This window comes from Labrus mixtus, chromosome 17, assembly GCF_963584025.1.
Source record: "Labrus mixtus chromosome 17, fLabMix1.1, whole genome shotgun sequence".
In the NCBI taxonomy this organism is placed as follows: domain Eukaryota; kingdom Metazoa; phylum Chordata; class Actinopteri; order Labriformes; family Labridae; genus Labrus; species Labrus mixtus.
This window is the reverse complement of record NC_083628.1, coordinates 6277495-6300281: the sequence shown is the minus strand read 5'-3', so window position 1 is coordinate 6300281 and position 22787 is coordinate 6277495. Positions and strand designations below refer to the sequence as shown.

The 22787-nt window shown below is 40.8% G+C and overlaps 2 protein-coding genes across 3 annotated transcripts; both read right to left on the bottom strand.

The window, feature by feature from the left end:
• Window positions 1-938: 938 nt before the first annotated feature.
• sapcd2 (suppressor APC domain containing 2) lies at window positions 939-12960 on the bottom strand. 2 transcript variants are annotated; one of them, XM_061061076.1, is made up of 6 exons: window positions 11939-12960; window positions 7598-7734; window positions 4112-4258; window positions 3494-3595; window positions 2591-2707; window positions 939-2483 (listed from the first exon to the last, which is right to left on the bottom strand). In XM_061061076.1, exons 1-6 carry the CDS (start codon window positions 12729-12731, stop codon window positions 2355-2357), a joined length of 1425 nt encoding a protein of 474 aa, XP_060917059.1. In that variant the 5' UTR covers window positions 12732-12960; the 3' UTR covers window positions 939-2354. The 2 variants fall into 2 exon arrangements, with proteins under 2 accessions (XP_060917059.1, XP_060917058.1); XM_061061075.1 differs by having other exon boundaries at window positions 2591-2710; window positions 11939-12958.
• Window positions 12961-16896: 3936 nt separating this feature from the next.
• Window positions 16897-21805, bottom strand: tmem141 (transmembrane protein 141). Its single transcript, XM_061060693.1, has 5 exons — window positions 21644-21805; window positions 21395-21461; window positions 19567-19650; window positions 19375-19485; window positions 16897-17918 (listed from the first exon to the last, which is right to left on the bottom strand). The coding sequence occupies exons 1-5, from the start codon at window positions 21695-21697 to the stop codon at window positions 17857-17859; spliced, it is 378 nt and encodes a 125-aa protein (XP_060916676.1). The 5' UTR covers window positions 21698-21805; the 3' UTR covers window positions 16897-17856.
• Between the last annotated feature and the right edge of the window lie 982 nt (window positions 21806-22787).

Below are 22787 nucleotides of genomic sequence, written 5' to 3'. Positions count from 1 at the left end.
ATCATCCTCGCTATCAAGGGACATTTTCCTTAATTTATGTCAAGAAATCATAACAGACCTGAGAAAGAGAGACCGGCCTTAAAACTCGCTGATTCTTAATGAAAAGCTGAGATTTCTCTTTGAAACAGCTTTTTCAAAGCTCAAAAGACTTACTGTGAGTGAAAATGCAAACATCATCATTCACATCTACATGTGACAGCAGAAAAAGAAAAATGTTGAAACCACTGAGAGGTGAGGGGTGCTGAGATGAGGTCGAGATAAACTTCACTGTTAAGAATTTAAATTATTTGGAATTAAAACTGGTTCAAGATCTAAGACAAGATCTGTGCAAAAATCTATTCAGAAGGGGAAAACAAGTAGCACTGTGTGTGTGCGCGTGTGTGTGTGTGTGTGTGTGTGTGTGTGTGTGTGTGTGTGTGTGTGTGTGTGTGTGTGTGTGTGTGTGTGTGTGTGTGTGTGTGTGTGTGCATGCGTGCGTGTACAGGTGTGCAAGTACGTCTTCATATTGGAAAGTCGATATCATATGTTCCTACGCTAGGATGTATATCTGTATGTTTACCAGGAATACAATAGTTACTATATTTGCCAAAAATAATAATTAATTTATTTCTGCTTCATGTTATCAATGATGTTTTTTTCTTTCTTGTTTATTTATGTATTTATTTTGCTCACCCCTAACTCTCATGATCACTTCTCCTACATGGAGGAGGAAACCTTATCTATGTCACCATACTGCCTTTACTTTTATGTTTCTTCTTCTTCGTCATGTATGTCACTCTATCGCACCAATAAAAAAAGAAAAATAAAGTAATTACATTTGAGTTGATTATTCAGAGAAGACTTTGATTTAAATATTATATTCCTATAGGTGCTAAGAGTCCTACACGTGCAGGATTGTAAAGCATTAGTAGGAGACAGTAAAAAGGGACAGAACCATATTCAGTGTTTTCTGTAGTATTTATTTTTTTACATTTTATCTGTAGTGTCTCGATAGAAAGCAGAAGGAAAAGAGTTTCACTCACACGTAATGTAGTTTGAGCAGCGAAAAGTAAAACATACAATCAAACAAGTTGGGAAACAGACCTGGACAATGTTATACGCAGATATCCCAGCAGTACCATACAGATCCATTATAAATCTACCTTCTTCTTTTCTACCACCACCCACTAACTAAATACTTGTTTTGTAAACTGGTGGATGGCTGAATGTGTTTAGTGTTTTTAAGTCTAAAGCGCAACATTTCTGGTAAAAAGGGACACTTACAGGACACACTGTCTGTTGAACATCGCTGCTACTCTCCAAATCTCTTCAGGAGATAAAAACGACCCATGCAAAAGAATCCCCTTTAAAAGACTAGACAGCCAAAGTGATCATTTTCTTTTTCTTTTTTTTTAATTTAGTTTCTGATTAATCAGAAAGATCTCCCGACCCAGAAGCTCGTCGGGCTCCGACACATTCACCGTCTACCGTGTTTATAACCGTCCTCGTCTCTCTTCTACGTGCAAACTTCCAAACTTCCCTCCCATCCGTCTCTGCCTCTACGCCCCGATGGCTCGTAGCTGCCCTCCCCCGTCTCTCTTTTTCAATCAAAAAAAAAAAAAAAAAAAAAGCATCTGAAAATTCTAACATGGTAACATTAAACATGCTACTATAATATAAAAACTGCACTTTCAGTACTTCCTCTCTCCATGCGTAGGAAATGTAACACCCTAAAACCCAGAAAGCCTATGCCAAGTAAACATATCATTAATAAATTGACATTTAAAGGGAATTCTGGAAGACATGATGAAAATCTAAATTTCATTTTGATCAAGCTCAAAAGAGTGAAACATTATTTGATAGGTTACAGCAAGCAGCTGGTGATTAATGTCATATTAAACTGTTAGAATATGGCATTTTATCCCTACAGAAACCTCAATATCTTCTTGTACCACTAAGTTCATGAGTTATTCTTCTGCCTGTAAAGCAGCAGAAGCATTTAGGAGTCAAGTAGAAATTGCTACATCCCTGGAAGGAAAGGAGTGGGAGGATCTCTTGACATCCAATTGGTTTCTCTGGAGATTTTTTTTTTTTTTTTTTCACTTTTCAGCTTGAATGCAGGAATCAAAAAAAAAGTGAAAGAAGTCTTTAAACTCTAATTGTTCAGGTCTTCCTTGGAGTGTTCACATCTAGGTAGTCCGTGCTCTGGTTGAAGGTTGGAGTGGTCACATGCAGCTCATGGCTAAAAGGTGCTTCACTGCTACAAAAGTGGGTAAACAACAGTCAGCTCCAGTCTTATAAGTGTTTTCCTCCGCGATGGTTTCCTTGCAGAAACACATCTAGGATGTTTAAGTTGCCGTTTGGTGGAGTGTGTTTCAGATGAAGGTGGAGTCCATGTTGCTGGTGTCGTGGGCGCTGCGGGCTCGAGCCTCAAACAGCTGCTTTATCAAGGCTGACTTCTCCTGCTCCAGCTGGGCGATCCGCTCGCTCCTCTCCGTCACCTCCTTCATGAGCGAAGAGAAACAAAGCAGAAATGTATTGACAGAAATAAACAGCTTTGACCGGTAACGAGTTGATACTTGTTAAAAAAAAAAAAAAAATTATCTCGAACCTGCGTGAGAAGTCGGTTCTGGTCCTTCAGTCTCTGGATGGCTTGTGGGGGAGCTGGACCTGGAAGCTGGGAATTTGCTGAGAGTGCTGCTGTTGGAGCCGAGCTGGAAGGAAACGACTGCTGGGAAACAAAGAGAGACCAGTTTTAAAGCTCCTGCGAGAAAGGTTTGTGTCGATTTTGGCGACGATAAACAAACGATACCTCTTAACTCTTTATCCATCTTGTCCTGTACATGTACAGGAGCTCATCTGGCTTTCGTTTTACAGTCAAATTTATCATTTAATGTGAATATCTGTTGCGCAATATGTTTCATCAGAATGCTTTAACTCACTTGGTCTGACACCTACCCACCACAGAGGTGTCATGTATCCAAAAACACAATATAGAAATGATCAAACACGGCAGGGAATGTCTGATTTGCTTTATTTAGCCCATAAGGACGCATTACTTTACATTTTGGCCTGTTTTTAAACCGGCTACAAGCACCTCACAGGAGCTTTAAAGGATACCCGGATACACATTTACAAATCAATAGAGATGCTTTGTCAAGAGGAATGATCATTTCTGCATCCCAGCTTTTTATATTTCAGGTTCAGTAAAGAATTCCCATGAAAAACTCATCCTTGTGTCCTAAATTATTCCTCACACATCCCAGATTTACAATAACAAAAAAAGCAGTTTCAGCTTTGTGCTTCAGTGAATCACTACAGTCAACACAAAGTATGAACACGTCTGTTAAAACATCTGTATTAAAGCATCCATTGATATCCCATATATGGTCAAGAATGCTGACCCTATTCAGATTGCCTTTACATACTGAGAGATATTTAAAAAGATATGGACAATCCCATCAGCTGGGCACTTCTCGAATCGCATCAAAAGGCGAAAGTCAACAACACTCACCATCCCTGTGCAGGAAATTAGGTCATTAAGGCAGCGGTTGACTTCCTGCAGTTTGGGTATGAGAACATTCATGCGACTCTGACTGGCTTCTGTGAAGAAATCCTGAGAGGAGGGGAGCAGAGAAGACAAACATGAAGTACAAGGCAGGCTATCAGACTATCAGAACTGCACTGCACAGGCGGCATTTGAAAAGCATGGACAGTCCATAGGAAGGATCTGGAGCCAAACAGCCCCACACTACAACACTACACTACTACCACTAACAAGTGAAGTTAAATCTCTTCAGTCAAATCAGACTCAACTATCGGAAGAAAAAACCCTTTTTCGATTTTGTCATATCAAATGATGAATCTTAGTTCAACAGTTTTTGTGTGTTCTTCTCTGGGATCAAATTTTATCTTGTATTTAATTTGGAAATAAAAAGTACAACTGCTTCAAATCTGTCTGCTGTTACTGTAAAAACATTTAATTATGGGATATAATATATGTTTTGTGGTTATTTATCAATGTCAATAGATAAATAAAATATAGAGTATACCCAAAAATAACTTTGTACAACTTGTTGCCTCTCGAGTACTTTTTATCTACTTTTTTTTAAAACCAGTTTCTTGGACTGACCGTGCAGTGGGAGCTCTGGCCGACCTGCCGCTGTCTTTCTGTGACATTATGGATTTGGCCCTGGTACCAGTCTCGGGCCCGCTCCACCACCTCCAGGCCCGCCAGCAGGGAGTCCTTCTCCTGCTCCAGCTCCTTCATTTGCTTCAACTGTGTGAGTTTCAAGTCAAAGAGCAGGGGATGTTGTTGGAGGGGCGACAGGAGAGGGGGGGAAAAAGTCAAAAGGAAAAGTCACTTTCTGATCTCACATATCGAAAAGACAACATTTCCTGCCTATTTTTCCCCCGTCCCGTCATTAAACGAGCTTCCTGATTGCAGCCAAGATTTGATCTAATGATTGATTTCAGCCTGCGGGGTGGACTGACTCCCATCTTTTCACATGGGCATCTGCAGCACACTCTTTTGTGCAGGCGGAGACAATGGCGCCGTACCAATTGTGCGTGGGCTCTCTCTCCCATCCCGAACAATGTTTAGAGGAGCAATCAGTCCGGCGTCATGGCAACCGCACAGCAACCTAAGAATGGGGTAAACAGCGGACCCACTTCAACTATGGCTGCCCCAATGTGTGTGTGATCGAAAGAGAAAGAGAGAGAGAGAGTTAGAGTGTGTGTGTGTGTGTGTGTGTGTGTGTGTGTGTGTGCGCATTGAGTTGTGCTGACCAGGCTGTCCTTCAGCACACAGTCACAGTTCAGGCCTCATTGCTGGCATTCAGCCACCTGGTGTGTCATCTTTCTGTCCTGCCATCGCTCCATCACTGCGTCCCCTGTGCGGCTTAGTACATTCCTCTGATCGCCGCTCATCGGTCCCATTTAAATCACACTCACACTTATACACAAACAGCATGTGTTGCCGAAGGAAACTAAAAGAAAAAAGTTTAAGAGGATCCCCCCACCCGTTCCACCCCTGCTCCTTTCCAAACAGTGTGAAGAAAGTGCTCACAAGGGGAAAAGAAAAAAGAGGGGGTTTTAGGAGAAGAGGAGGAGGAGGAGGGGAAGGGTCCGTGTTTGGAATAAAGCATGACCCAGTGTCAGCCTGCATGAATGTGTGATGGTCCACAGGCAGGAAAAACCCGTGTGTGTTTAAAACAAAAAAACGAGAGCAAGAGGAGGAAACAGAGAGAGAGAGAGAGAGAGAGAGTGAGGGGCAGTAAATGTTTGAAAGGTGACGGAAAAGTCTCTTCACGTATGTGTGTGTCCGCTGAACGAGCACGCATGAATACACCCAACAGCGCACATACAATAACATGACAGCCGTCGCACAAGCTGTTCCGCTGCAAACACAAAGAACAACATAACGGCCTTTCAAACCGTGTGTACAAAGCGACATGAAACAGTTCGCTGTGAACCTTGAAGCCCTCCAATACGACTGCAGCTCAGAGGCAACATACAAGTTCAAAAGTCCCGGAAACAAGGACGGCTCAAGGTGTCGTCTATTAGTTATTTACAACAGTGATCTCTACAAAATATTCAGACTTTACTTTGGATATAAAATGTCTAAAAATGTCCATCAGATGTCCCTAGGGTCTAATATTCATCTTAAAACTTCTCTTTAGGTCCATAAAATCAAGACAACAAAAAATAGAACCAGCAAATGCTTGACATTTCAGTTTGACATTTGACTTGAAATGACGTCATTTTGTCAATAAACAATCTGATATAACTATTTCAGCACTATATAGTAAATCAGAAGAGCTGCAACTGGCCAGAACAAACAAAAAGTCTCAAGTAATCTCAAAGTTTATGAAACGTAAGAAAGCACAGATGAAGTTCTTTAAATTGTCCTTTTTTCTTGTACAAACAAATTTCAAGCAAAAGATCTGAAAGTTATGACAACAAAAAACATAAAGAAGCAGTAACTCCTCACTTCAGAGCGACTGTAAAAGTTTCTTTTTACTTGATTCTTAACTTCAAACATCGTCTCCACACTTATTCACATCCTCAACCTCGATAGTACGACAGCAGGTTTGAGCCAATAAACAAATAACAAAGTTCCAACAGCTTCCAAGAGGAGTTTTTTTGTTTTTTTTACACTGAATTCCCAGACTCAGAATCAAATCCCAACTTTTAACATCACACCAGCCTGATGATCTTCAAATCCTGAACTAAACACAAAACCACCGTCTCTCCCTGCCCTTGTCTCCTTGGAGTTCTTACTCACCCAGAGGAAAAAGTGCAGGGCCTTGCTGCTGTACAGGCTGCTGCTGAGGGGGATGAAGACGGTGGTGTAAGCAGCCCACACAGCCGTCCAGGCTTGGCCGGGCTGCCCGAGAGAGTCCTCTACTTCCACCAGGCCCCTGGGCCCGACCCGGCTCACTACCATCAGGGCAGCAGCGGGCCAAGTCGGCCTTGGTGGGAGGGCCGCAGGGGAAGGGGGGGGAGGAGGAGATGGGACAGGGAGGGAGGGAGGAGGAGGAGGAGGAGGAGGAGGAGGAGGGGGGAGTCGGTCAGTCAACCTCTCCAGACGAGGGGGAAAGGAGACGAAGACTGCGACAGACAGGGAGAGAAAGAAGGAGAGGAGGCGAGCCGGAGAGAGAGAGAGTGAGAAATGGGGAGGCAGGGAGAGAGAGACGGGGAGTGGAGGCAGGCATGAGCTACCGGACTGAGGTGGGAGGGGCAGAGAGAGGGGGGGGGGAGGCAGCAGGCCGAGGGATGGGAGGGGAATGTGGGGGCCAATGGAAGGTAGAATGGAGCAGAGCCTGCTCTATTTACTTTTCCACAATGATCAAATATTGACTTATGATATTCTCTATTAGACACAATGTATCACAACTCACAGAACAACTACTGCTTACTTTAGAAACGTCACACCTTCTTATCACTTTCTTTATCACTTTCAGGTTTTAACAAAAAGGTCTGAAGTAGCAAAAAGACTTTCTGGAAATCAACCAACCATCTGATGAACTCTCTGAGTCAAACAAATACATCTCCACATCTCAACAAACAATGAGACATTCATCTGACTGAAAAAGAGTTTCATATCAACAGAGTGGAATGAACTGATGCCTCAAAAGGCAAATTCACAGAGCCCACCTTTTGCCACCATACACTGCTGAAACTTTGTCATCAAGCTGCAGTGAGTCTCTTACGCCGTTTTCATGCACTCCTGAATATATCTGTATATTCAGGAGGACTGCTCCGGATATTCTCCTGACCTGGCTGTTCACATATGCTCCTCACAGCGGGAGACTATCCCTGTCAGGCGGGAGGGGAATCATCCTATCACCGGTTTTCATTTTGAACCAGTTTAAATGACAAATACTGTACAGGATGACATCATCAACATCATGAGAGACATCTAGAAATGTCCCTTACTGAAATGTGAGTATGACTGTGGCTTGACACCTTGAAGAAAACCTTTTCAGATACTTTGTAGAGACTGTTTGAGTGTGTGTGTGTGTGTGTGTGTGTGTGTGTGTGTGTGTGTGTGTGTGTGTGTGTGTGTGTGTGTGTGTGTGTGTGTGTGTGTGTGTGCGCGCGTCTGTGTACCAACCATCCCATAATCCACGCCGTTGGATATGGTATGCCTCCTCTGCTCTTCCCGACTCCGCCCGTGTCGCCTGGAGCTTCCTGAAAATCCTGTTGCAGATTCGCTCTGAGATCTTGGTAAACCCGATTTCGCAACACCACCTAGACAAACGTGAAACAGACAAATCGAATCAATGTCAACACACAACACTGTAGACTGGAATGCAGTCCGTCATTACTGCTGTGCTCTGGTTTCACTAAAGGAAAAAGACACATTTTAATCCTTAGTAAAAAAAAAATGTAAATATAATTCGCTCACAGGATTTAGGCAATTACAAACGCTCACATATTTGTTGTGGCCTGACCGCTATGTTCAATTTTCAAGAGCTCTGAAGCTGTAGTAATAAAAAATAAGTGTATAATAGGAGTTTGTTTGTTTTACAGTGGGCATGTGATGACACGCACCTAATGTTTTATTTTTCCTTCTCCCTCAATCAGAGGGAAACACCCAAACCGTCAAATTACATTATCCTCCTTACAAGGACGCTTTCAAGTGAGGCATGTAGCACAGGTGTTACTAAAGAATTCAGACTTGGCAAACGAGTATTTTTTATAGCATCTGTAAGTCATGGCATCGGCTACAGTCAAAAATCATCTTCTAAAGACAGTTACCAGTTTGTAATGTATATAGATACATTGTTTTTGTGCTACTTTTTCAGCCTTGCCTTCTGAATCAGCCCCTGATGTGTGACTAATGTGAGACAGAATATAAGTGGGCGAACGACGTCAACATTTGGAAGAAGACATGAATGAAGGAAGAGCAAATTCAACTACAGTGAAGACATGAGTCAGTCCTGACGATGATGCGTGTGGATTGCTGGTGTGAACCACAGGAGGGAGCTGTGCTCTGTGGATGTGTTTGGTATCAACAAGGCAGACATGATGCCCCACTGACACAAACAGCTTTTCATTACTGAAGCACAAACCTAAAGATATTTCAGTCACACATTTAAACCAACGTTATAAAGTGTGTACACCAATATACACAGCCTCTCTTGTTTGATCACTTAACTGAAGATGAGTTCAGTAGAGCAGAAGGAAATATTTTTAGGGCTTAAACCCTCTGTAGCGATAACATCAAACATCTCAATCACGCATGAATTACTTTCAGAAACCTGAAACATGTGTAATAAGCAGAGGGTGCGTGACAAACAGAAATCACAGTGGGTGGGTGTTTAATAGTAATTGAATAATAATAAATAAATAATATATAATAAAGATATTTTGGCAGAGAATCAGAAAAAATTGAGCTTCCTTTTCTTGTGTTTTTTTACAATTCTGTAAAAATGGGAATTTGAAAATCCTGAATTGACAAACAAGCACAAAACACATTTTGATTTTGATTATCTGATATGATGGAAAGCTTCTCAGCCTCTTCCGGATGACTCTCATGGTAATATTTCTGGTTCATTCATCAACCTCTCAAACACTGAAACTCAACTTTAAAGCAATTTTCTGTCCCAGTTCCCCCTGAACTTTATTTTAGTCTCTGCTCCCTGCACACTCGTCTGAATGACATGCAGATCTGATGAAGTGGATCATTTCCTACTTAGCTCTTTGAATCAAGCGTCTCCGCTGTATTAAACTGCTGCGTCGCTCTCATATCAACCGAGGCGTTTTATCATGAGAAGATTTTTTCAGCCCTAAGTGCACACTGGCACTAGGATTTCGCCACCGCCGTGTGTATCAGCGAGCTCTGGCCTCTCTGCTGTAATCTGGCTTATCCAGCAGGTTTTGGCTGCATGCGAGAGATTACAGATCGAGCAAAATATATGGCCAACAGTATGCGGACTATGTGAACATTAACATGTTGCCACCTCTGGGGAAGCTTTCCAAAATATTTTCTAAACTGGCTGCGGAGACTTGTTTACCCATTGATGCTGGGCGATTCATCCCAAAAGGAGAGGACCTAGACGTCAGACAGCCAGTTATTTCACTTTGTGTAGTTTGTTGTTATCTTTGTATTGTTGCGTAGAACACGTGTTGTGATTGTGCAACTCCACTAGGGAGGGTTAGAAAATATCTATTTAAGTAAGTTTCCCCATATGATTTTTTTGTGATCATGCATTTCTAAAAAACTCTATATAGATGTTTAATTGTGTGCCGAAACGTGTGGCCAGTTGACTCTTCAACTATAATAAAAAAACTCACACAGGAAGTTGTAAGCAAAGGTCTTTGACAAGGTACAGTAAATATTAACGCATTTTGCGCAGATATGACTCTGCAAGTGTTTTCAGCCCGTTGATTGCTTTTAGTGTACGCGATTAGAACGTGTTTTTACCTGTTACCAGGATGTCAGTATGTGGATAAACGGCAACATTTGAGAGGGTAAATACATAACATAATAACTGAGATTGGTTTGTAATGTTCCAATCGACAAGGAAAGAGGAAACTTTTTGGCACGAGATAGATTTTTGGATTTCCATTCAAACCTGGGACACAATAATTTAACTTTCCACACATGGTAAAGCTGCTAAACATGAGACAACACAGATAAAGATGCAGCCTAACTTTACATCGCAATTTGTTATGAATAATATCTGCAGGGATGTACACACTCATATTACTTTCCCATTAGCCATGACACAGATCATAATACATAGTTGATGGGCAATAATGCAACCGACAACAGCAACAAAGCAATCTCGGCGTAGGACTTCCGGCCAATTATTTCGCAAAAGCTCTCGCCAACGTGTAAAAGCCTGTCCAATATTTACACTGGTCCGGCTTCCTCTGAGATCACTCTCTCTTTTTTTTTCTTCTTTCTTCTTAGCTTCTTCCGTCACCATCCTCTTCCATCTAATCAAACAGTACCAAGACGGCTGAAGGCTTAAAGTCGTGCGCACATGACCTCGGCCCGCACTGCCAAAAAGTTACATAGTGCAGTAAACAGGATGATCTGTGGACGTGAGAGAGACGCCATTCTCCCCTGTTGAAAGTTACTGTTCTATTAGATCAGCCTCTGAAACTACTATTTTAAGCTTGAAAAGTTATGTATTGGTGCTTTAATTGTCACTGCAAAGGAAGGCAGTGTGACTTGAATTTTCTGATATCAGTGCAGAGGGAATCTTGTCACAGCCAATGTTCAAGTCCAGGGATCAGAATCAGTATCCAGAAGGAAAAACGATATTGGAACATCTCTACTAAATTGAACTTAAGTATTTGAGCTTTAGGTCTTTCAGGGGTATCTGTCCATCTATCCATACTGAACAGTACAACTCTACTAAGTGAAAGTGTCAAAGTAGTGAAACCCCCCCCCCTCCCGAGGGGTTGACAGAGAGAGTGTGAGTCTGTTTCTCTTACAGCTCCCGACAGGCCTGGGATCATGTAGGCTCAGGCTTAATCTAGTTCAATGTGTGTGTGTGTGTGTGTGTGTGTGTGTGTGTGTGTGTGGGGGGGGGGGGGGGGGGGGGGGATAGAGAGTGTAGAAAAGCCCTCGAATGATTGTGAGAGGAAGAATAACAAGATCGAGTTGGAATAAAAGCGAGAGCCGGGATGTAGGAACACGATAATGAACAAGCAAACTGGTGTACGTTCACACAACTGGAGCATCACCCGTTCCCATGTCAGAGGGGCCACGGCACGGGTGTTCCTACACCACGAGGCAGACCCTCAAGATAGCAGGAATTTTTCTGACAGGACCTCTGACCCGACCTGGGGTTAACAACGCCACTTATTCAACCAGACTCCCGGCAGTGCAGCAGAGACCCTTAAACACAGCCTGTTTACGCTGTGGCATAACACTGACACACGAGAAGAGTGTTGCCAACGATAACTGTTGTTGACTTCCCCATCGAGATTCATTTAAAGACTTCCTCTTAAAAGATACCTTTTTTAGTAAGCCTCTCCAGTCTGGATTACAAATCCTGACATGCAGGAAACTCCTCAGACACTGTGCACTTGTGTGTGCGCCACACGGATCAGTGCATTTTAAATCCTTTTAAATATGAGATCGAAGCTGGCAAGTGGACATACCAGCACAGTTATGCATGCAATAAAAGGCTTGCTCATGGCATGGTGGGTATTCAAGGATGGACTGATGTCTAACTTGTGTACATATTTAGAGTCAAAACCAATATGCCCAATTATTTAAGTAATTATATTCTATGTATCTTAAACCCTCATGCAATTGCTTACAAGGTTGTCAGATGGATTTGATGTTTATTTAATACTGCAGTTGTGTTTCTTTCTGTTTTTGTTTCGGTTTCTGTTTTTGTTTATCACAAAAAGTAATTAAAATGTACTAAACTGCCCCCCACACCTCCTACTACACACTTTATTTACACTCATGCCTCCACTAACTTACTTGGTCCCTGGACCTGAGATGACTCCAGCGCCAGCGACTCAATGGACCTGACCCGGCTCTGTTGGGTCTGCGTTGGCTTGGTGGCATTGCCCGGCTCGGCCCGGTAACACCCGCCCCCCGGAGCACCAGGATTCCGCTCCAAAGTCCGCCCGGACCTCTCGTAGCCCGCGCCGTACTGTGCAGGTCCGCACGACGCGGGGTAACCGGGCCCCTCCTCCTGTCTGGCCCGGCCCTGCATGGAGGATGACCGGTGCTGCTGCTGCTGCTGGGTGTTCGTCACGTTGCTCGGCCCCAGCGGACGGACCTTGTTCTCCGCCCGTGTCCCGACACTGCATGTGGACAGCGGGGCGGGTTTCTGCGGAGCCTGCTGCGGGTGGACGGCAGCCTGGGCCTTGAAGCGGCGGCTGTTCTCCGGGTTGAGCATGGAGTACCGCAGCCCCGCCACGAACCTCTCAAAGGTGAGGCAGCCATGCGGCGGGGTGACCCTCCTCAGGCAGCCCAGTACCCCTCCGGGCAGTTCTCGGGTGTCCGCGCCTTGCCAACGACTCTCTATCTCCGATATGTGGACGTAGCCTCGTCCAGCGTCGTCCAAAATGTCAAACAGGGTCCTCAGGCTGTGCAGGAAGGCTTTGGGCAGACCATCTGTTGAATACTCCGTCTCTTTTGGCTGCATTGTGTTACTTTTAAAGCCCTCCACTTTGCCCTGAAACACTTCTTTTCTTGGTCCAACTCGGCCGTAAATCGCCGACGTCCCGTTCAGCTTGCAGCCCTGGTCAGTCGCTATTAAAGCCATGAGTGCTCCTTTAATCTCCACTAACTAATCAATCAAAACAAAAAAAAACACACCGAGGACAAGTTTGCTGACTTTATGGAAACACACAGCGACACAGAAGAAAAAACCCTGACGTTAAGAGCCCAAACAAATGTATCCTTCATACGAATTGTATCCAGAAACCCTCAAAATATTTCACCGTTTTCAGTGTCTACCTTCCCACCGAAACTCCGCCGCTCTGTGATCCATACTTTCCTTTTTTTCTGCCCGAGGACCGCCCTTCAAATGGTTGTGCGTGAGCGTCCCGGGACCAGCCATTGGTCGCAGTGCGCACGATCTCAGCGCTGATTGGTGCAACCCCGAGAGAGGCTCAAGTTTGATTTGTGCTTTTGTTATTACCGATGCAGAGAGAGACGTTATTCATAGAGCCTGAATATTATTCCACCCCTCTCTCCATAATGAGAACGAGCTGGGTAAACTATCACCTTACATTCAACAGAATCCCCTTTGTTAGACATTATTAAATTATCTTAAGCTTTAAGCTCCAATGTGAAAGGAATTCATCATTTAATCAGGTAAACATGAACCTATACTTATAGTTTTAACAGGTCAAATTCTCCACTACTCCTCCTTGATAAGACTGTGTAAAAGTGTCATTGTATCTAAATGTATTATTTACATTTGATTGTTCTAAACGTATTAATATGTCGTCCCACTCTCCCGCAATTTTAATTTTGTTTTCTCCTGATTGATTTTAAACTCATTTTCCTTCACTGAACTGAACTGCCTCTCCATACCTGCCCGTTGACTCCATATTATTCCTGTTATTTGCATTTTTAACAATTTTGCCCTCTCTGTTGATCTCTGTTCTGTATTTGCTTTGTCTGTCACAGCACTTTGTAAACATTTGTTTTTAAAGGTGCTATATAAATAAAGATATTATTATTATTAGATATTAATATTACCTATAGTGCTTTGGCATAACAAAAGACACATTTGAAAAGCGACATGAGACAATTCCTATAGGCCTACACGCAGTAAAAGCTATACTACTTTTTTAAACTGTGATGTTTATAACTGTATAACACATTGCATAAAAAGTGACTTTGCATTATTTTGTGCATGTGTGATAGAAGTTAATCAAATTCAATCAATCATTCTAGTATAGAACCAAATCCCAACTTGTGTTATTTAGACACTTTGCTAAAAGAGCAGGTCTACTCTACTCCACAGGTATTGAGTTTTGGCTTTTTTCAGCTGCATTTCTGTCAAATATGCAGCGTGTGCATTGTCAGTTTCATGAAGTTGCAAAGTTGTTTAATTGTACGTATTTTGCTTTATTGGATTCAACTTCATGCTAGTGTACAAAACAATCTTCGATGGAAATATTTGCACCTACTCCCTGTACAAACAAATTACCACAAAGAATCTACCAATGTCAAATTGCTCTCTTTATTTCTGATATTGTCCATACTTTTCATAATAGCCACCCCCTCCCCCAAATTAACAATATTCCTTGTATTAACAAAAGGTCTATTCAATCCTTCTTTTGTAATCAGGCTGCAATCAATATGGACTAATAATCCTACCTCACTTCAATGCTCCTTGTTGTCACCCTTTGCCCCCACAACCCTTTCATCATGCATGATCTTTTGATGTTGCGTAATGTGATGTACATCACATCGCAACCACATCTGTCACTTCAGGGACATTTTTCTGTTTGTCTTTTTGCTTCAGTGATGAGTCACTCGGAGAAACTCTCAGCCCCATGCACAGGCAGACCCGTGTTTATCTCTGACCTGCCCGGACACGAACCCTTACCCCATGCTGACGCTTGAGCGGTGATTACTGTCGAAGATGCTGTCACACAGTCACAAAGCACAACATTACCTAATGCATACTGGTATTTTTCCTTGTCAGACCAGATAGTGAAGTACAGATTTACTAGATTCTATTACATGCTCTGCACTTTATTATTTAGATGCTGAAGAGGACACACAATCAATAAATCCCCTCACAACGGACATGAGCTGCCCCCTCCCTCTGACAGTCACACCAGTTGTTATCGTTAACGCAGTCATTTGTGGTAATTGATTATAACTCCAGGCTGGAATAGATCAGTTGTTCATATACACAATAATACTGATTCAGGGTATTGATTTAGATCAACAGTGGTTTGTTTTTCCCACTGCTGGTCAGGTGTAAGTTGGGGTAAGAAATATAGAACGTGTTAGAAAGGAGGAGAGGAGCGCTGTCCAGTCGCAGCTCAACTCACTGGGCTCACAGGGTCAGACAAATGAGCGCCCAGTCCTGCTCTCCTCATCTCTCTCTTCTCATGTTGTCACGCACATGCAATGCTGCAGCTGCAAAAAAAAAAAAAAAAAAAACTGCACACTCTACACACTCTCTGGAAAGCAAGCCAGTGGTTAACAAGCGTGCCAAAAAACCAGTCCATACCACTTTTTGTGTTAGTTTCAGGACATGTACAGATCCTCAGTCAGTCACGTAACCTCTTACACACATACAGTACACACACTCATGCAGCCTCTTCCCTCATTATCTCCTGTTTGCTCGCTGCTGCTCCTCTCCAAGTCTTTTCCTTCAGCAGCATCGGTGTGCATGTGACAAAGGATTTGAGAGCTTATTCGATTCATGAAGCCTTTTTTTTTTTTGGTTTGGGTGGAAGAGAATTCAAAACCTTTAAATCATTTGAGGTGTAAAATCAGATTTGAATTACAGTGGGAGGACGAGAACGACAGGAAGCACGAGTTGGGGGGTGGATTCAGGTTGCACCAAGAAGAATAAAGGGAAAAACACAGCATTAAACTAAAGACAAAATGTTCTAAAAGCAGTTTTGCCTTTACTATAAAAAACCCACCAATCCAGTCATTTTTTTATAGACATTGGAAAAATGTACACCGTTGTGAGCGTCTGTTTTAAACTCCCTGAAGACTTCCCTAAGCTTGTTATCCAAGAACGAAATACCTGGACTTTGACCGCATCTTTCACAGGAGGTGTTAAAGCAGAGTGAAAAGACTCTATTGTTTCACTGGCCTGTAGAAAATATCAGAAAATATGCTGCTAACATTGTGTTGTACAAACTAGTTCAGTTATGCATATGAACTCAGGAGGTCATGGTTTGGTACAAAGTAGCAAAATGCAATCTTAATCTTGTAATCACGGCAAAATAAATCTGTGTCGGCACGGCACAAATGTTACGAGATATTTTCACACATTTTTTTATCATGCGTTCATACAGATTTTCAGTATGCTGATCTGCAGGATCTGGACAGAGATTTTAAAGGAACTTGGTCCTTGTGAAGGGGGCAAGTTCTGAATCTGGACAGCTCATAGTTTTGGCGGGACCTTTAAATCTGGGTGTTTGCCATGAAGGGATCAGCTGTATTCTCCTCTGTGCCACATAAGAGCTAATGTCCATGAAGCCGTACAGTTATATTCAATTATCATCTATGCAATGCCAATGAAACACTTACAGAATATGCTGTGCTTTAATAACCAAAACATAAAAGGCAAACATTATTTGCACATCCAATTTTGCAGAATCCATCCTGCCTATATGAGCCAACGTATCTAAGTGGCATCTATTATTCAGGTCATGTGCAGTACAAGGAGCTGCACTAAGCCCACCATCTCTACAAGTGCAACACATTTTGCTACTAGTGCAATATATTTTGACTTATGCAATCCCATTTTCTGTTGCAATATTCCTTCTTTTTTTTTTTTACTGTGTAATATACATTATCCACCATTCAACATACATTACATTCTGTGCAAAACACATTGTTTTCTGAATGTGGATGCATACATGTTGTGTACTTAAGATTAAGTATTTCTTAATTTCATTGTGCTTTTTATTTCTGTTTGTTCTTTTTAAGAAGTGACATCATTAATTTAACCCGGTAACTACATGTTTCATTTTGACTGCATATTTGTATATTAGTTTTGACATATTTCTAGATATTTAATATAAGGTGTATGTAGGCATGGCACTGTTTCTCATGCAACATTGTCCTCGTTTACCCTCTCCTTATGCTGAGAACATGAATATGTGGTTGTGTTTGTGACTGTGAGGGGATGGTGGATCAGTGTTTTTGTACTCTAGATGTTGGCATCATGCCCCAAGCATCTCACATCCAAACTGGAGAGAAACCAACGCCGAGACATGTACGCATTTATGTATTTCTGTCTTTATTGTGACTTTGAATATGCATAATTAAGCAAACCTTCAAGTTGAATCATAAAACAGGCAGCCATATGCCGGATGGAGGTAGATGTTACAAGGATTCTTCTCATCTCAGTTCCTTTGTTCACCTTCATCTTGAGCCAATTCCTTTCTATCTTACACCGAAATGTCAATCCTTCTTAATTTCTACTACCATTCACCGTCCACCAAACATAATGCTAGTGCTGTCACTCTGAATTACCACCTTACCTCGTGGATTTTATGCGTCTGCACTGATGCCAAGTTGGTTTAAGAGTGAACAGGATTAATATTTATTCATCTCAAGGGGTCGCAGGGTTCACTGCATCAACACTCAACTGAAGACGGATGAATGAACACGCATCGGCTCAAACAGTAAATGGTTTCATGATTATACAGCAGCCTTCAGTGAAGAGTGTATATCTACTTAAAGGGATACATCACTCCACGTTGGTTTGCTCTCTGTCATGTAAACCAAACATGATTTGGACTACTATGATCAATGTGTAAATTACGTTCAAAAGCTTGAGAAACAGAAACGGGCTATTAGATGTGGCTGGTTTTGGGAGTTCAGTGTGAATTCAGTTGCATGTCAAACAAACGCATCCACACCATAATACAGGATCACGAGCTTAACATCGGATTCCTCCTAAAAACCCCGAACTAATGCCTGACCTCTGCTTCAGGAAACTCATCTGCTTATCCACACAGTAATGCTGTTATGAAATTCACAAGCTCTGCAAACTCTTAAACGCCCCCATCAAGATAAAAATGATACTTTATTAATGTTGTGTATTGCAGAGGGAAAAACAAGGTGTGTGCGTTTCACACCCGGTATGCAGCTTATCTTAATAACTCCACCATGACACATTCACAAGAGTTTTTATGCACAGGAGATGCACAAGATTGTTTAAAAATACATTTTTAATCCATCACGTCACCATATTTTGTCTTCCCAGTTTCTTTTGGTTCTTCTGGTTTAGACACTGCAAGACAAACATATACACATGTTAACAGAGGAACAGAGGTGACACAGCTGAAGGACTCTGTGCCTCTTGGTAGCTATGTAGCAAGCTCTCTCTCTCTATATATATTTTAAGGGAATTAAAGCTCCTATGAGGAGTTTTTACCTTGCTATGAAACAGTCTGAAATTAACAGCAATGCTTCTCTATGACGTGCAAAAGCAATCAGAATAATCGCTGACAGGACCGATAATAACTACATTGCCTTTTTGAAAGTCTGTATCCGCTCCAGCAGGGTAGGTGTCACATGAAGTGAGTTGCAGCACGAAGACACAGCATTCATTTTTTAAATTTTTTTACATTCTCCACATTCTCATAATGAGTGATAATCCGTTTAATGGACACTGCACATATTGCACAAGTTTACTTTTTCTTAAAATTGTATTTTATTTATTTTATTTACCATTTTGCACAATTTAGAATTTATTACTGTAAATATTATTTATCTTATTTTTACCTCATTTTATTTTATCTTTTTACCTCATTTGGTTGTATTGCACCGCGGGTCGGAGACAAACGCAATTTCGATTCCACTGTATGTCTGGCATATTTTGAAATTGACAATAAAGTTGACTTTGACTTTGACTTTGACTTGATAAGTCTCACTTTTAAAATAAAGCAGTGTGACCCTTTGTGGTCAGAAAACACTATTTGGGGATGTACAGGACAAAATCCGCATAGAGATAACAGGCATCACTTTGTCAACAGGGCCCGCCAAGACAAGTAGCTTTACAGACGTATCCATTTAATCTTGATTTTACAGAAAATTAAAAGTCTAATGCTGGGTTTTTTTTTACACTGAGCACATTTCTGGAAATTGTTTTGTCTTATTCAAAGCTTCTGTGCAGAACTCTTGTGTTTGTTTTGATTCTGGCTCGACCTGTGGACCAAGTGGTATCTCTTGGCTAATCTTATTTTATACATGTTTAATTCATGTTTGTTTAACAAAATATCTCATCCTGCTTTCTTTTACAGTGAAATGTATCACTCATCAAAAACCTTTACTGTGGAAATTAAAAAAAAAAAAAAAGTTATTTCTGTGATGTGTTAGTATCAATTTGTCTGACACCTACTCTGGCAGCAGGTTTCATGTATAACAATAACATAATAATAACAATATAGAAATTAAAAACCGTATCACTGATGGTCTTGTTCGGCCTTAGAGGAATTGATATGTATTTTGCACAGTTTAGTAACCAGTTAAAAACTCCTCCCAGGACCTTTAACTTATTACTGACTAGCCATTACATTTTATTGTTTTTACTGCTGCATTTTTGTTCCTATTTTCAATCTGTTTTTGTTCCTATTGGAGACACTTTGGGCTGTATGTTGATAGGAAAGCTATATCTATAAATGAAGTTAAGCTGAGGTGAGTTCAGGGATGGCGAGGCAGTCTGAATCCACACACACTGCACTCACCCTGAGGCGGGGATCTGTCTGGGACTTTTCCTGTTTCTTGCAGAATCCAGAGGTCTGAGCATTTCTGCGTTTCCCAGCGAGTCACTGAATAACTTGCCACTGACGAGGCCACTGAGAAAGGAGAGAGAGAGGTAAGGTGAGGAAGTACAGGTGGCTCTATTTCTTTTGCTTACTTCACATTTCATTCCTCACCTATTGAAATAAGTAAGTTCCACTGAAGAGGATAGGGCAGCTTCCTCTGGAGAGCTTTCTGAACAGCAAATAAACCGCCAGTGCCTGAGCGAGAAACACAATCTCAATTAACATCAAGCAGCAATGTGGAACATTAAAACATTCTGTTGCTCATTTAATACCAATTTATTTCATGTTTATGTCTAGAACACTTTGTACTGCTGTTGTTCTATTGACTCTACTTTGTTTGAGGTTTACATTACTCAAGAGAGAGCAGACTGATCATTCATTTAATTTTGGCTAATCGGGAAGGTTAATACATGCAGTCCTTATCAGTAGCAGGGCTTTTAGTGGGGAAGGAAACAAGCAATGTATCTGAGAGTTCAAAGTTTAATCCAGAGTTTGATATCCGTCAGAGTCGTTTGGTTTATTGTTGTTTGGAAACAGTCTGCAGACATTATTCTTTTTATTCAAAAAACAGAGGCATGGAGCGCTGCATGGGTGTTGAAAATTGTTGAAAAGAATTAGTCCGCCTGGTGCTCAGTCCTGATGTATTAAAGGATTTTTATGCATTCCCCTCCAAGTGCCTCAGACCTCTTCATTTATTCTTTTCTTCTTTACTGATTTTAAATTACATTGAAGAAACAATGTAGAAATTACTGCGTCAGAAAAATCCAATTAAGATTTGTTTTTTTATTTTATTCTGGGCAAAATGGTGGTGAATTTATTAGGATGTTGCAAAAGTTCCAAAGTTTAGTGAAAAAAAAAACAGGATTTTGAAAGCACTGACAATGACCCCGCCTTAAAATGTCTATTTACAGTCTGTATCAGTACTTGTATAGGTAAAATATGTCATAATATAGATGAGTGAACTTTGTAATTTTAGAATTGATTCTAATAAAACTCAAAGGATGTCAATTTAAGCAGACAGTCTGATGTCTGTCGTGGTTAAATAATGATGCATATCAAAGCTTACATTGTTTTCAAACGTTTATGACGTACAATAGTTGTTGGAGCCAAATTATATGTTTGTTTTGTGTCATGGTATTTTCTTTATGGTTGTGTGTGTTGGCCCTCTACTGGGCACTATGTGTAGCCTGGGCGGATGCTGTGGTTAAAGCAAGGCTCCAGGTGAGGTGGGACAGGTGATTGAATGGAGGCAAACAGTTTTTTGACCGTGTCAGCCTGTCGGAGTTAAACGCATCCAACACAGATTTGTTTGTTTTATTTATAGACGTAGTGGTTCATCATATTTTCCTTTATTTGATAAGAAGTGTTTCAAATAAATGGATTGAAATATCCAAATCAAATCATCAATGGACTGTGTTAATTTCTTTAAGCTCAGCACGCGTCCGAAAGCGTCCACATTCATCCCTCAAGTGACTTTTCCAAACAATATTGGGTTTGTTAAAATTGGTCACCACAATAGTTATTTCTGTTGAGGTGAGTTCAGTGTGCACCAAGTCATTAAACACACTGCAGAATGACCTGTAGAGTATAGCGCCCTCCTGTGGCATACATCCAAATAATGTTTTTTTGTTCATGGATGCCTTCATGAGTATGTTTGTCTATGATTATTTGACATTTGAAGAGATTAGTTTTTTAAATATTTTTTAAATATATTTTTTTAAATATATATTTTTTTATATTTTTTAACCATTTTTTTAAATATATATTTTTATATATTTTTAAATAGTGTTTTATATATATTTTTTTATAATAATATCTGACACTAATTTGGAAATACTCAAATCGTGAACTACATATTCCAAAACAATACATTTTATATCTGTTTATTGAAAATCTAAGAAACAAAAGAAATGACTATGAACTGTACTTTCTCACTTACCCAGTATAAAGGTGCCAGTCCCCTTCATGAAGGCGTGAGACTGACAGGCAGCATAATTACCTAAACCCTGGAAATGTGAGGAAATCAAACATTACGGCAATTAATAAACTAGTTATCCAGTTTAAACTATCCATTGAAATCTTATACGACATTGCAAAGGTCTAATTATTTGCAGCATCTGACTCAGTGTCCTCCAGAAATCATCAACAAAGTGAACAGGTAAGAGCAGAATAATGAACAAAACCTCACCGGATGTTTTGCTGCCAGCGCATCGTCCACTTTGGTGAGGCCGATATTCACCATGTTTTAGTTTTTTTTTTGGAGGTTAATTTAAAATTGACATTTACTCATGTTGAAACTGTACATAACCCTGCTGTTATAAAACTTCCGTGCCGGAGACCAAGAAATACAAACACAGAGAGGGAAAGCTGTTTGTATAAAACACTGGCGACACCTAAAGGTGAGGAGGTGGTACTGCAGCTTGTCGCCAAGGCGATTTAAAAAAAAAAAGAAAATAGTTTTTGGGTTCAGGAGGCAAAATACAAAACATCATACATCGATATTGAAAATGTAAATAAATGGCTGGTTAGACTAACATTTCCAACAAACACACACATATATATGGATATGCATTGTGAAGGCATCTCAACAAAATAAAATAAGCAATGAGAGCTTAAATAGTCTACATTTTGAAAAATAAAAAAAATCAGTAATTATGATTAAGTGCACAAAAGAAAAGAAAATTAGGAGAAGTTTTGTTTAACCTCTGGATCCAAAATCCTCATCATAGTTCAAAAGTGAAGAAGCCAAGAGTCATAGGGTAACTGATGTTTTCTCTGCAGATAGAAAACAAACTGGTTGATTCACTTTATCTCAAGAAAAACAAAAAGACTCATATCTTAAGATAAACAAGAAAGCAACCTTCTGTTTGTTTGTTTGTTTGTTTGTTTGTTCTGATCACTCACCTGTGGAGATGCAACTTCAGAAGATGAAGACTAATCTTAATGTTATCTTCAACAACAAGAAAAACATAATGTGAGACGTTCCTGTGTTGGATCTTGATTGAGGAAGGGTCTGATGAGTTGATCAATAAGGGCTACTCTGAAGTCAGTTTGTGTTGTTTTCAAGAAGTCACCCATAAACAGCGGGGTGCTTCAGCAGTCAGCACGCCTCATCTGGAATGAAAGAGGAAACAACCCTTTCTTTTGTCATGATAACAGATTGATTTTCTTAAATAACAAAGTCCTTTTTGTCCAGGTAACAGCCCTAACAGACCCCAGGTAATCCCCTTTTTTAGAAACAAAGGATTTTCTTCCAAATAAAAAAAACATTAATTGATTACCTGTGCTTCTTTATGTCTTTAAATTTCATATTTCCAAAAGAAATCCAAAGG